Consider the following 14,055-nt stretch of genomic DNA (forward strand, 5'->3'; position numbering starts at 1 on the left):
TTGTCCGCACCAACGTGCATGCGTTCCGGTATGCACATAATTTGAACTAACATTTCAGTCGTTTTTTCCTTTACCACTGTTTTTTCAGTATATCTTATAGCTGGAAACTTCATAGCAGTGTGAAGTAACCACTTTGTGAACTTAAGTAGTTTACATTGAAGTATACCATGCGGTTTATGGAATCAATTTAATAAACATGCATCATTTCCTGAAGGCAGGATGTAAAAGAATTAAAATATTCTATACAAACCAACTAAAACAAGGGATAACACATAATGGCTACTATAATAGACGGCATGTTTACTGTAAACTCCCTGTGACAACCCATGCCACTGCCATGTTCTTCATTACTAACTGGGTATGACGAAAGGGCTTAGTCTGTACGTAGGTCATCATACTAATACAGTTACTGTCTTTTTCATTAAGTTGTAATGATTCATTAGATGCAAGAAAATGAAATAAAAAGCAGTTAAATAAATACAATTAAAATCTAAAACAATGTAAGATATATCTATTTCCTAATTCTGTTACAAGCCTCCAGTGTAGTGATTAATGACCTATTGAAATCTTATACTGTTGCTGCTTACTAAGCTTTTGTGATTTTCTGGCAAGCATAATTGTGTAGTTTTATTATACACGGAAATAAATCAGTTTATTCATAGATTGTTTTTTCAGGTCTGGCAAGCAGCTACCATCTAGGAGTGCATAAATCCTTAAAGGTGCCCATACGTGTAAAGATTTTGTTGTTTTGTATTCTACTTTTATACCATTTGCAATGTTAATCTATCTAGACAGTTATCTGACTCTTAAACAAGTCTTCTATGATGAAAAGAACACATTAAACAAAGCCATAGAGTGCATAAATAATGCTACCAAACCGTGCCATGTTGTTCTGCCATATAGTGCTGTAGTAACAGTGCCCAACAGTCCAACCTGTATTATGCATAAAAAACATTTTGTTATATATATTCAAATAATAATATAATATATTGAAACTTTGCCCATTGTAGAAAGTCAAACTGGGTCCGATTTTTGAGGATTGGTTAGAAGGTTGACCGTGACCTTGTTTTCAACGAGGAAGCTTTGCGATCATGTCATAATTTTACTATGACTCGTGGGCGACCAAATGTCGCTTTTTTGTCCCTTGTCTAAATGTTACCAACAGGAACCGATGATCCCAGTTTTAATTTTTCCAGTACAGTGTAGAAAATTAGAGCAGCGATCTGATGCTGCAGTTTCCCTCTGCACTACTTGCAGTCCATTGTCCTTAACCCGTTAGTGATCGCCAATACGCCTTTTAACAGCGGCCACTAACGGGCTTTATTCTGATGCATATGCCTTTTTACTGCACTGCATCAGGATGAGTAAACAGAGCAGAGAGACGTCAAATCTCCCTGCTCTCAGCTGCTAGAGGATATTAGTATCGATCTCACATGTTTAACCCCTCAGATGCGGTGCGCAATAGCGTGCACCGCATCTGAGTGGTTTTGGAGAGAGGGAGGGAGCTCCCTCTAGTCCCACCGACACCCGGCGATAAGATCGCTGAGTGTCTGTGTCTTCTATGGCAGCCGGGGGCCTAATAAAGGCCCCCAGGTCTGCCTGTCATGAATGCCTGCTAGATCATGCCTCTGGCATGACCTAGCAGATGCCTGTCCGTTTTAAACGGACAGGCAGTAATACACTGCAATACAAAAGTATTGCAGTGTATTATAATAGCGATCGCAGAATCGCATAGTGAAGTCCCCTAGTGGGACAAGTAAAAAAGTAAAAAAAAAGTTTAATAAAGTTAATTTAAAAAAAAATGTGGCAAAAAATGAAAAACCCACCTTTTCCCCTTACAAAATGCTTTACTATTAAAAAACCAAAATAAATTAAAAAAGTTACGCATATTTGGTATCGCCGCGTCCGTAACGACCTTGACTATAAATCTATTACATTATTTAACCCGCACGGTGAACGCCATAAAAAATTTAATAAAAAACTATGGAAAAATTGCTGTTTTCTGTGAATCCTGACTTAAAAAAAATGTTATAAAAAGTGATCTACTCCAAAATGGTACCAATAAAAACGACAAGTCTTCCCGCAAAAAAAAAGCCCTCATACAACTGCATCGGCGGAACAATAAAAATGTTATGGCTCTTCAAACATGGAGACACAAAAACAAATAATTTTGAAAAAGTAGTAAAACATACAAAAACTATACAAATTCGGTATCGTTGCAATTGTAACAACCCGCTGAATAAATTTATTGTGTTATTTATATCACAAGGTAAACGGCGTAGATTTAAGATGCGAAAAAGAGTGGCGAAATTTCAGGTTTTTTCTATTCCCCCCCAAAAAAAAAGTTAATAAAAGTTAATCAATAAATAATATGTCCCCCAAAATGGTGCTATTAAAAAGCACAACTAGTCCTGCAAAAAGCAAGACCTTCTACAGCTATGTCGACGCAAAAATAAAAAAGTTATAGCTCTTGGAATGCGACGATGGAAAAACGTAAAAAATGGCTTGGTCATTAAGGTTTAAAATAGGCTGGTCATTAAGGGGTTAAATCATGAGAACCTATTTTATATAGGGGACTGTATATACCGACATTAGACTTTTTACATATTTTCTTGTACTTTTTTCTTCCCTTTTTATCATTGTTGCATGGTTAGATACGTCGTTTATTCACAATGCTCAGAATGTGTACACGGTTTATTGTCTGATCATTTCAGTATGTATCTAAATGTACAGACGTACAGCTTCATTTATTTGTAGTAGAGCCGGCAGGGCTTGTGCTTGTAACATTATTCAGCCCCACTTTGTTTCATTATTGATCTTTTCTTAGCTACACAAGCAATTTTGAAAGTTTTACCTTATTATTATAGCAATAAAACTGCTCACAACTCAGATAAAAATATCAATCCCTTTTACAATGATTTAATATATAATCTTCTGTTATTTGTCAGGGAAAAAAATAAAAAACACGCACACGCACACAATGCCTTTGTTTTCATATTAGGACTTCAATAAAAAATGTGAAGTAGGCAAGGATTCTGTTTGATCCTGGCTAGTATTTCCAGGGAATGGAAAATAATGATAACAGCTGTCATACTGGCTTGATTTCAATGTATTTGCTTCAGGAGCAAATCACAAGTGTATTTGTACTTGACTTGCATCATTCGTAAAACTTGTCCATGTGTTCCGCCGTCATGGTGACATCTGACAGCAGTTTTCAGAAATGTTTCTGTAAATAGCATTGTGTCTTGCCGTAGTTTATAGGGACATGACACAGTCGTTTTTAACCAGTGTCTATATATTTATTTATGTCGCGTCTCCAACCTCTTTGTGCCTCTGTATTGATGTACTGACTACAGTAAATGTGACTGTGATGGTAGTTATAGGAGAAATAGAAACATTTAAATGTCTCTTTTTAGTCTGTAGTTTCTCATACAGTTAATAAAAACACTTTCCTAAGCAGAACCCATTTCCACAAGTAGGCAGCCTACCATTTTATGTCTTGTAACCGGAAACTTAATGGAGTGAAGCCTCTGAGATGTTGTCACAAATCAAAAAAAAATAGCTTAAAGAGGATCGGTCAGATATTTATGCTGCCCTGTCTGAGGGCAGCATAAAGAAGCGACAGGCAGGCTGATTTCAACTTGCTGTCACTTATTAGTTAATGTTAAGTTGTTTGGGAGAATTTATAGCTTATACCTCTGGCGCCTGGTTTGCGTCGCAAGTATGAGTCCAAGTTTATTCATATATTCACGTTCCCTCTGCCCTCTAGCCGCTGATTGACACTTTTCTCCCTATTAGAGCACGGCCAGACGTGGCGGAATTGCTGTGGAATTCTCCAGCGGCCGTTTTTTACATTTGTTTCTATACATTTTTAGGCAAGTTAGTTCAGACGTTGCGGAAAACTCCGCTGCGGACCATAGGCTGTGGTGCAGAATTTCCCCTCCGCAGTATGCACTGTCTGTTGCGGAGAAGAAGCGGAATTTCACTGCGGATTTCAGCCTTTGCAATGCAAAAACTGAAATCTGTGGCAAGTCCGCTGTGATATCTGCAACGTCTGAATTACCTGTCAAATATGCAAATGTTGGTGCAGTAATTGCCCCAAATCTGCACCAACATTTGCAGCGGAAAAACTCTGAACATGCCCTTACTGTGGACACGTAGCGGATAATTAAATCATGTTACATGGCTTTTGCTGAGGATTTCACCCCTTCTACATTGAAAAGGGTGAAATCCGCAGTGAACATCTAGAGCAAAATGAGCATGCTACGGATTTGAAAATCTGCAGCATGCTCATATTTTCATGCAGAAAATGTTTAGCAGCATGTGGATGTGCTTTTTAAATCTCCACTTGCCTGTAGCATTCCTCGGCTGCAGATTTTCATCAAATCCGCTACGTGTTCAGGGGGCCTTGCTAAACATACTAATTTTATTTTCTTAATACTTATTTTATGTATTATTATAATTCCACTGCGGCCGCTGCAAGAGAAATAAACAGCCAGCCACATCATCTCCCAGCAAAATGAGCTGTTTGCCGGGAGTCTCGGGATACGAACCTCCATCGATTAGCTAATCTCCAGAGTGACTCTCAGATTAAGGGGTGCAGTATCGATGATTAAAATATATTAGGGAACTGCTGTGTACGTAGGTCCCAAATATTTTAGATAAAGTTTTCCACTGGATGACGATTCCATCTCATAAGACTGATATGAACTGTAAATACATGAAACCCAAATTGTCCACTCAGTACATTAGTATTATTATAAGAGATTTATATGGTGTCGATTACGTGACCCTTTAGCCTGGGATTACTTATGTCTTAAAGTGGACCTGAACCATTTTAGTAAGTAGCAGTGGTCTTACTGAGACATCATGTTCTCCTTTTAAAATTGATGATCTGATAGGCTTCGTTTTCATTGATATTGCAGGAGACTATAACTAGTTTTCCTCTACTGGATTTGCTTTAATAAGCAACAGCTTCAAAAATGAGATTTCTAAGGCCTGGCAGTATCTTTGATTGAATCATCAAGAAAACAATGTATGTATTGGCGGTTTGCGCTAAATGCTGTGATTTTGGTTTCTTATTTCATCATTTCACATTGATAATGTATCGTGAGTCACTAGATAATTAAAATCATCATCTCAGCTGTACATAATAAAACCAGCTGCTGATGCTGTGCATATATTTGATTCTGTTTTTTTCTAGACATAGCAGCTTGAAAGAGGTCTTTGGATATTTTTTTTTTCCATTGCTTTGATCCCCATCATTGCCATTTTTAGTCTTTGTAGGAAATAAGTTGAATGCATATAGCAAGTCTATGGACCTGATTTTCCATAGAAGACTTGTATATGGACCTGTATATGTGAACCAGAAACCGCTCCAATACATAGCGGTCTACTTGATCTCAGATAATGGACTCCCATATACAGAAGATGCGTTAGGTTAAGTTCACACAGCTATGGAAGTGACAGTAACCCCCCTAGAAAATGTAAGTTTGCTTTCAAAGGGAAATATGCTTTATAATCTTAACATTACTGGGAAGGATAGAGAATACTGTGGTTTTTCAAAGCTCAGACCAGCCCCAAAACAGACAAGTTTGCAATGTGTTGTTTTTCATTTTATTTTGGAGTGGCTTGGTGCAATGTGTTTTATTGTTTATGAATTAAAAGGGAACTCCAAGCTTCCTTTTACTGAGGCTCATTTAATATATTTCATTGACTTGCTTGTGGTATATAATCAATCTACCCCTGCAGGCAGACATGCTCTGTATTACAGCTAAGTGGACCATATGGGAGAGGGATGTCATTTAGCATGCCGAGACTCAACGTTTGTGGCACATACACATCTTAAGGCTACATTCACATGAACGTAGCCCACATCGGAAGTGGAAAACTGCGGTTTTCCACATCCGAGGTGGACCCATGTGGTACGTGTTGTCACGGATCCCCCACAGACTAAAGCCTATGGAGGGATGCAATAAAATAGAACATGTCCTATTTTTCAACGGACCGTTCACACGCTCCGTTGAAACAACGGTTGTGTGAACGGCCCCATTGAAATACATGAGTCTGTGTGATGGCCGTTGTTTTAATGGCCATCACATGGACGAGATTCACGTTCGTGTGAATAAGCCCTTAAGAGTAAGGGAAAAACAATGCACCGTATATATGCACCGTATATATGGAGATCAGGCTCGTGATATATGTATGCCTATACTCCTGTTGAAATGGACCTTCCCCCATTGCCAAGGGATTACATACCATAAAGGTAGACGATGTGGCTGCTATGGGCCCTTGAAGAGAGGGGACTCAGCCTTTGTTTATGGCGATAACCTGTGCAGACTTCCCCCTTTAGAGAAACTCCATTCTGTGCAAACAACAGGGTGGTGTACTGTCTCGAGGGTCATGGAAAGAGTATGGAGGGTAAACAAACACCAGGCAATGTCAAAGATGACAAAATTTGGCACTATAATAAGTGGTACAAGTTCCAAGATTACCTCATGAGGAGGAAGGCCTAAGCTGTGCTCTAGCAATACTCCTTCTAGTTTAGTGTCTGCAGAAAGTGATGGAACAAACCTCTTAGCTAAAAATAACCAATTATACCTTTAACACTTTTTAAAAGAATAATTATTTATAACAAAATGAATAGTAAAAAAAAAAGGAAAGTGATACATTCCCTTTAAGTCATTCTAGTTATACTGTCCCGCTCAGAAAGCATTTACGATTCCCGGATAGTATCTATACATGGGTTAAATTCTAATCATTTTAAGCCTGTGCACGATACTCTCTTGCCACGAACACTGTACCATCCAGCATGCAGGATTTTCTCAAATATATCCGCTTTATTATTTACCTTGTGGTACATATCTTGCTCTCCATTTTCTGCCAACAACTGGACAACTGCTTTAAGCTTGGTCCATAGCTTTATGACCTAATGTGTGACTGGTTTTACCAAATTCTTATACTTTATTCTAACAAATATTGGTTCACATCACACAATGGCTGCTTCCGATTCAGGAGGCAACAGGTGCACCTTAAAATTCAGGATCCCAATGTAAACGTTTCATGTAAAGCAAGAAAGAACATATCTTGTTACATAAAAAAAAATCTCTTGCTACTTTTCTTGTATTAAAGGTGTTCAGCATTGAAAAGCAGCTCATTATTTCTGGATAAGTAATGTAGCCACATTCAGAGGGCAGGTATAATATAAAGCGTATCTGTGCATTGCATAGAAACCTTTTCCGTTTTTGGAATGTAATCAAACATTGTTCACTGAGTAAGGAAGGTAACAGAACATACAGCTTATGAAATAAATCCTTGACAGGGACACACTGGCGGCTACGTAATATCGGCTTGGTTTTCGTATAGCTCATGTACAATGAATACACTCTCAATTTCCTTTTCGTTAATTATTATGGTCAGGATTAGGCAGCACTGGACGCATTTACATCCACAATGTTTCTATGGCGTAGAAGGCAGATTTTTACATTTTAGACGCCTGTCTTCACATGGAGCACCGATATAAAGTTACGGTTAGATGGAAATCTCCGGAAAACCTTATGTATCAGTATCAATTTGCTTCAAAGCACAGATGATGACTGCATACTTAACATTAGGTGTTCTGAACGAATCAGTGTGATTCATCTTTCTTGTAGAGACAGTCATTGTACTCTTTTACTGAGTTCACACCTTATTATCTCACTTGGAGATGGAATATTTGCTAATTTCAGTAGAGAGATGGAATAAGCAGTTATTGTACTTGGCAGGTGACTTCGGTGTGAAGCTGACCATTTTGTCAAATCACATCTCAGAGATCATTTTATACTTGAAGGCAGAGAAAAGGAGGATTTTTAGTGGATAGATGTTTCATAGAGCCCTCAGAAAAACCATAATAACAGTCCTACTGAACTGCTTCTGTATTGTCTAGGTTTTTCATTATTTTCTGTACCTACCCAACTAACCATTTAGTGGAATTTGATAGCTATCAATAATTAAACTGCCAATAGTATGGCACGCTATGGCATGAGCCTCTAAGGCTATGTTCACACGGAGTATTTTGGGGGAGGAATATCTGCCTCAAAGCTCCAAACGGAATTTTGAGGCAGATATTCCTCCCCCAAAATACTCCGTGTGAATAGCAATTATCGCGCCGTTTTTCGCCCGCGGCCATTGAGCGCCGCGGGCATAAAACACGCTTTCTCCTGCCTCCCATTGAAGTCAATGGGAGGTCGGACGCGGAAGCGCCCGAAGATAGGGCATGTCGCTTCTTTTTCCCGCGAGGCAGTTTTACTGCTCGCGGGAAAAAGACGCCGACGCCTCCCATTGAAATCAATGGGAGGCGTTCTCGGGCCGTTTCTGCCGAGTTTTGCGACGCGGTTTCCGCGTCAATAAACTCGGCAAAAGACCCCGTGTGAACATAGCCTTAATGTGCCCATAAATTTTATAGGAAAGTCGGCTGAACCTGCCTATTTTGGACGGTCCAGCCAATGATCTAATGTGTATGGGGGTCTCTCAATATGGATTTCAACATGCCCTATCCTTTGTTCCAGCAGGAGATAAGCGGCTGCTAGAGGTATCTGGCAGCGGGGGAGCGATTGGGATAAACAGGCATGCTCAGCCAAGCCAAACGCGCAGGTTTATCGGGGGGTTGGTAGAAATAACTGTCGGTTGAATGAGCATCCGGCCCTACAGCTATTTAAAGTGTTTGGGCGTTTTAAGGCATGCAATTCATTCCCATTGAAATTCAGATCAGACACACCAATATTTTATCCAAAAATAAATGTAAAACCCAAGCAACATTTATTCACATACTATACAAATTCCTATTCAGTGTTTATCTTTGTCCTTGGCTTTGTGCAAATGGTTACTTTAAGGATATGGCCTAGATTGGGCCTTAATGACGCTGAGATTTTTATCATCTCCACTTTTCGAAAGCCATAACTTTTTTGTTTTCTTGTGACAGTAGCTTTATGAAGGCTTGTTTTTTGGGGAATGATTTGTATTTTTAATGGGACAATTTAAAATATAATATATTGGATTACTTTTATTGTTTTTTTTTTTAATGGAAATTAAAAAATGTAAGGGAAATAATGAAAACATTTATAATTTTTTTATTTACTTATTTTTGCTGGGTTAGCAACGAGTTATACGTAATATGTTAACGTTCTGCGAGTTGTTACAAGTATAGAGATACCAAATTTTTATATATTATATTTACATGACATTTTATATATATATAGATATATATATATATATATACTGTAACATATATACATATATATATATATATATATATATATATATATATATATATATATATTTAAATGATTGTAATAGTGTGTGTTTCCTTATCTCAGTCTCAGCCAGTTTAGTATGGTAATGGCCAGATAATAAAGCTGAATATATATATAGGGTTATGACCTTCAATCTAAAATGCTGATATTAGTCATTTCTTAATGAAAACCTTTTTTCTTCATGTTTGCCAGTGGAGAATTATCCTGTCATTAAGATGTGTTAACTTTCTCTAACAAAAGCTGCTATCCAACCCACTTTCTCTCAGCAATGTGATTATAAGGAATTATAGGGAAATAAAAAACAGCATTGGCAGTGGACAGATTTGGCCAAGAAGTAGCGTGGGAGATTGAACATACCCTTGATTACGCTAAGTGCGAGGACTAAAAATAAAGGCTACCTGTTGCGATTAATAGAGTAGTGACTTACTTCGTGTCACTGGTTGCTTAAATTCTTCTGAGAATTTCTTACAGAATATTGATTACCAGACCATATACTTGAAGTATACACTGTATTATAGACATAGATTATAGGAAGTTATAGAGGCATACTAGATGGGTGTGTGTAGTGTGTGCATATTTACCAATATTTGAAACCCAAATCTGCATCCATTTAACCTCTCCAGTTAATCTGAAAATGCCCTAAAAAAAATTCAGAACCCCCTCTTTTAATACAAATTATCATGAACTCCACTCTTTTTGTGATCTGGTTTGCAGGACGGGACTTTTGGCAAGTATGTGTCTGGCATGTTCATATGTTGTATGTGGTGCATGTGCGTTGTGTGTGGCATGTTTTTTTTAAAGAATTAGCATTGTGAGCAGTATACCCCCTAAGCCAGTGGTATAACTACCGCTGTAGCAGCCATAGTGGCTGCTACAGGGCCCATGTCGTGCAATGGAACCGATGCTTTCATTATTCCTTTGTTCTGCTCCTCTGATGGTGCAGAACAATGAAATAGCCTGATGCAGCTGTGAACATAGCCTTAGAGGGAACAGTGATTATGAGCCCCTGTAGGGAGAGTGAATAATATGATTACTGTCTATGGTAATATAATTAATAGTAAATAAATAGTACCATTTGACATTATTTGTAGTCACCAGTATAAGTGACAAATAGTTTATCATTCTGTATCCATGAACACAATCTGGGGATTTCTAAGGGTCAATTCATACTGTGTTCACAGTATCCAGTGTATGAGCTGGAAATCTTAGGTTCATACTCCCACTGTATCCATAGACCTTCATTCACCCAACGGATGCCAAAAGAGTGTACATCGGTATACCTTGTGTTGATGCAACAATTGAGCCAAAATATATTCGACTGAAATTTATATTGGGTATGTCAACCGATAACCGCCCTCCAGTGATTTATCCGGTTTCAAATCATGTTTTATCTGTATATCGTCAGAGGAATAACACACGGACACTGCTGGTATGCTCAAAATACTCCTCTGAGGTTTATTGCCAAACTCAATTACAATAATGTCATTCAAAAGGTGTGTAGGTTTGAGGTTAACTGTAACGATGGGGGTAAGGAAACAGACAAGTGAGCCCTAATCTACCCGCCACTTAGTCCCTGCCTACTTGCAACGACCCGCCCTAGGCGACGGGGTACAACTGGGCGACGGTCCCTACGCTCAATAAGTGCACGACAGACAAACAGACAAGGGAACACAGAAGCAAGGGAAAAGGGGCAGTTGCCCACGGCAACACCGTGAGCAACAAGAGAGGTGAACGAGCCGAGTCAAACCAGGAGTGTACGAGGTACCAAAAGCAGAGCAGGAGAGTAGTCAGTAAGCCAGGGTCAATATGAAGCAGGGTCAAATGGTACAAGAAGCTGCAGCAGGGCCAGGAAACAAAACGAGAAGAATCACAAGCAAGGAGGAACAGGAAAGGCAGGTATAAATAGACAGAGGGTGGGAGCTAGCTCCGTCTGGCCAGGCTGTGATAGGCTCTCCCACTCCTAAGCCTGCCATCCTGAGTGGTGGAAGATGGAGTCAGTCTCACAGACATAGAAGCAGGTGCAGTGTGATTACCTATGGGCGTGGATACAGAAGCTGTGCCTGGCAGATCCTTAACATTAACCAATCAAAATCAATGTGACAATATTTAAAATTCAGCCAATTTCAAATGCATTATTATAATTTTTCATACATTAGGAAATTGCAAATGGCCTTATCTCTCTTGGCAAGAAAATAATAGATCGTTCTTTTAAGATGGGGGAGACATACTCAGATACATATGTGAGCATGTCTCCTCTTCTTATCTCACGCCCTGTTCCTTCTTTTCAATCCTCGTATGGGAACCAAGGTCAAAGATAACTTAACTTAGAAACATAAAAACTTGTCTTAAAGGAGCAATGACTTTCTTATTCATTACAAAAGAACCGAGATGGAAACTCGAGGCAAGATGGCCACTGCACAAAATGGATTAATTGAAACATTATTTTAATCACATTCACACCTTGTTTTTCGCTGTATGGAATAGTGCAGTTGACTGCAAAAATGTATACCTTGCGGTATACTTTTTTCTTTTAACAATAAAAGCTTGTGTACAGTGTATGCCACTGTATGCCTATAAAGTAGCATACGTCAGAGGCTTATGTCAGTGATATACATCGGGAGTATCTCCCAACGTATATTGCTCTACAGACAATACAAACGTAGTCTGAATAGTCCCTAGGCTACACAGTAATATATATATAGCGTTTTTGAAGCTATGTAAATTCAAATTAAAGGATGAATATGCTTCATAGCTCATGAGTTGTTTTCTTTATATGATTAGTATTATTTCCTTGGTTGGCCTTTTTAGTTGTAGGTCACTTTGAGAAACTTTACAAAAGCACTTTAATAATGAATAGTTCTTGTAAATTATGCAGAATTTGGTCCTGTAGACTGAACTGACAAGAGTCACTTGTTATAGTAAATCAATAGTTTACACTCATAAAGTTTTTATTCTTCAACTTTTATCTGCTATTCCCCTTGCAAATTTTTGCTCAACAATGTGTAGTAAATTAAACAGAATAGAAACGGCCATTGTATTAAGTCTATAAATTTCCTACATAAGTCAGATTTATGGAAGACCTTTTAATACCCGTTAAGTTTCCCAATGAACTAAAATGAATTCTTCTTTTAACAAACGTTATATATGATTATATGATTCTAATAGTATTTCCGAACATGGAGATTATAACATTTCCAAGATTTTCTTTTTTAAGGAAGGAATAATTGCATTTATCATGAAATTCTATGTCATAAAAACATTTTGTTTTTCTTGTAATGTGCATTTTCCAAGTTTAAAGTAAAGCTCCACGTCTGCTACCACTTGAAGAAATAGCAATTATCTAATGTTATCTTATTATTGAAATTGCCGAATCTACAAATAATTTCTGTTTCCCTGCCATTGCTCTGCAGGCAGGGCATAACTAATATGGGTGCAGAGATTGCAGTGGCATTCAGGCCTAAAGAGGCCCAAAAGGTGTCTCTGTCTCATATTAGACGACAAGTAATATAAATAATCCGTAATAGATAGGGGGCCATGTTATAGATGGGTGCCATGTTATAGATTCTGCATTGGGGCCTAAGAGCTTAAAGGTACGCCTCTGCTTGTAGGAGTCTGCCATTCTCTGATGAGTATGCAGAGGAGGAGCAGGAAATTGGAATTTTTCCACAGTCCTGCAGGTTAGTACCAGAATTATGCCATGATAAAGCTTCATTTAAAAAATAAACAGATCTAACTGGTAAATTGACTTAAAGGCTAGTTAGCATTGCATTGTGATAATGGTTGGTTGGTTGTTGATTGGTTGATTGGTTGGTTGGTTGGTTGGTTGGTGGGGGTTTTCTTACAGCCCAAATAACTCGATGTAGACTCTTATACAGATCACCTCTCGCTTGGCACTCAAATAATGATAATTGATAATAAAGCCTGTTTTGTGGCAGAAAAGTCTTTGACAATTTCATCTCTGCTACATAGACTTTATGTCTCAGTGGTAACTATACATGAAGAAAGACATCTTTCATCTTGCATTTTGCTATAACCAGCTTTGCAGATTGTATTCAAGACTTCAGTGATTATGGCTAGGCAATTTGTAATAAAGTATTTTTATATTTTACTATCTATGGACATAGGAATGCAGCTTAGAAGTGAAATAAATAGGACTGTGAACTAACAGTGATCTCTTCTTTATGCAGTGAATTCCGGAGATGGCATTGACTACAGCCAGCAAAAACGTGAAAACATTGGAGACTTGATTCAAGAAACTCTAGAAACCTTTGAACGTCATGGAGGAGAAGATGCTTTCATCAATATAAAATACATGGTTCCTACCTATGAATCCTGTTTACTAAACTAAAATAAAATGGAATAAGTGAGTGGATTGGAATGCCCTCGCTCTGCTTCTGAAACTGTACACCCATTTGTTACATTTCTTTCTGTTATTTATGACTTTCTTTCTTCACAGCTGCTAAATTGGGATCTTCTGGGCCATTTGAGTGTTAGTACTATTGTGAGCCAGGCTACGGAGTACATAAACACTGACTGTTTCATAGATTACAATGGTGTACTGTGCTTTCTTATATCATGAAAGAATGCCCCCTTTATGGCTGAGCTGACTGACATAAAAGTCAGAGTTAAGACTTCACTTGTGCAGACAATAAAACTATAATTTTCATATGCAATTCAGCAATTGCCGCTCTGTATTCTGTTGCCCTAGGGGTGATGTCAGAGGTTTTAATGAGGGTTTGCTCTGACTTTTTAATAGGTGTTTGTC

The 14,055-nt window shown here is 38.2% G+C and overlaps 1 protein-coding gene across 2 annotated transcripts in view; it reads left to right on the forward strand.

Annotated features, from left to right (window-relative positions):
• PACRG (parkin coregulated) overlaps window positions 1-13,695 on the forward strand; it is a 593,882-nt gene extending 580,187 nt beyond the window's left edge. For both annotated transcript variants that reach the window (XM_075862542.1, XM_075862543.1), the window contains one exon: window positions 13,478-13,695. In XM_075862542.1, coding sequence (XP_075718657.1) covers window positions 13,478-13,638 — 161 coding nt within the window. In that variant the 3' untranslated portion in view covers window positions 13,639-13,695. The remainder of the gene's footprint in view (window positions 1-13,477) is intronic.
• The last annotated feature ends 360 nt before the right edge of the window (window positions 13,696-14,055 follow it).

Source organism: Rhinoderma darwinii, chromosome 4, assembly GCF_050947455.1.
Source record: "Rhinoderma darwinii isolate aRhiDar2 chromosome 4, aRhiDar2.hap1, whole genome shotgun sequence".
NCBI classification, from domain to species: domain Eukaryota; kingdom Metazoa; phylum Chordata; class Amphibia; order Anura; family Rhinodermatidae; genus Rhinoderma; species Rhinoderma darwinii.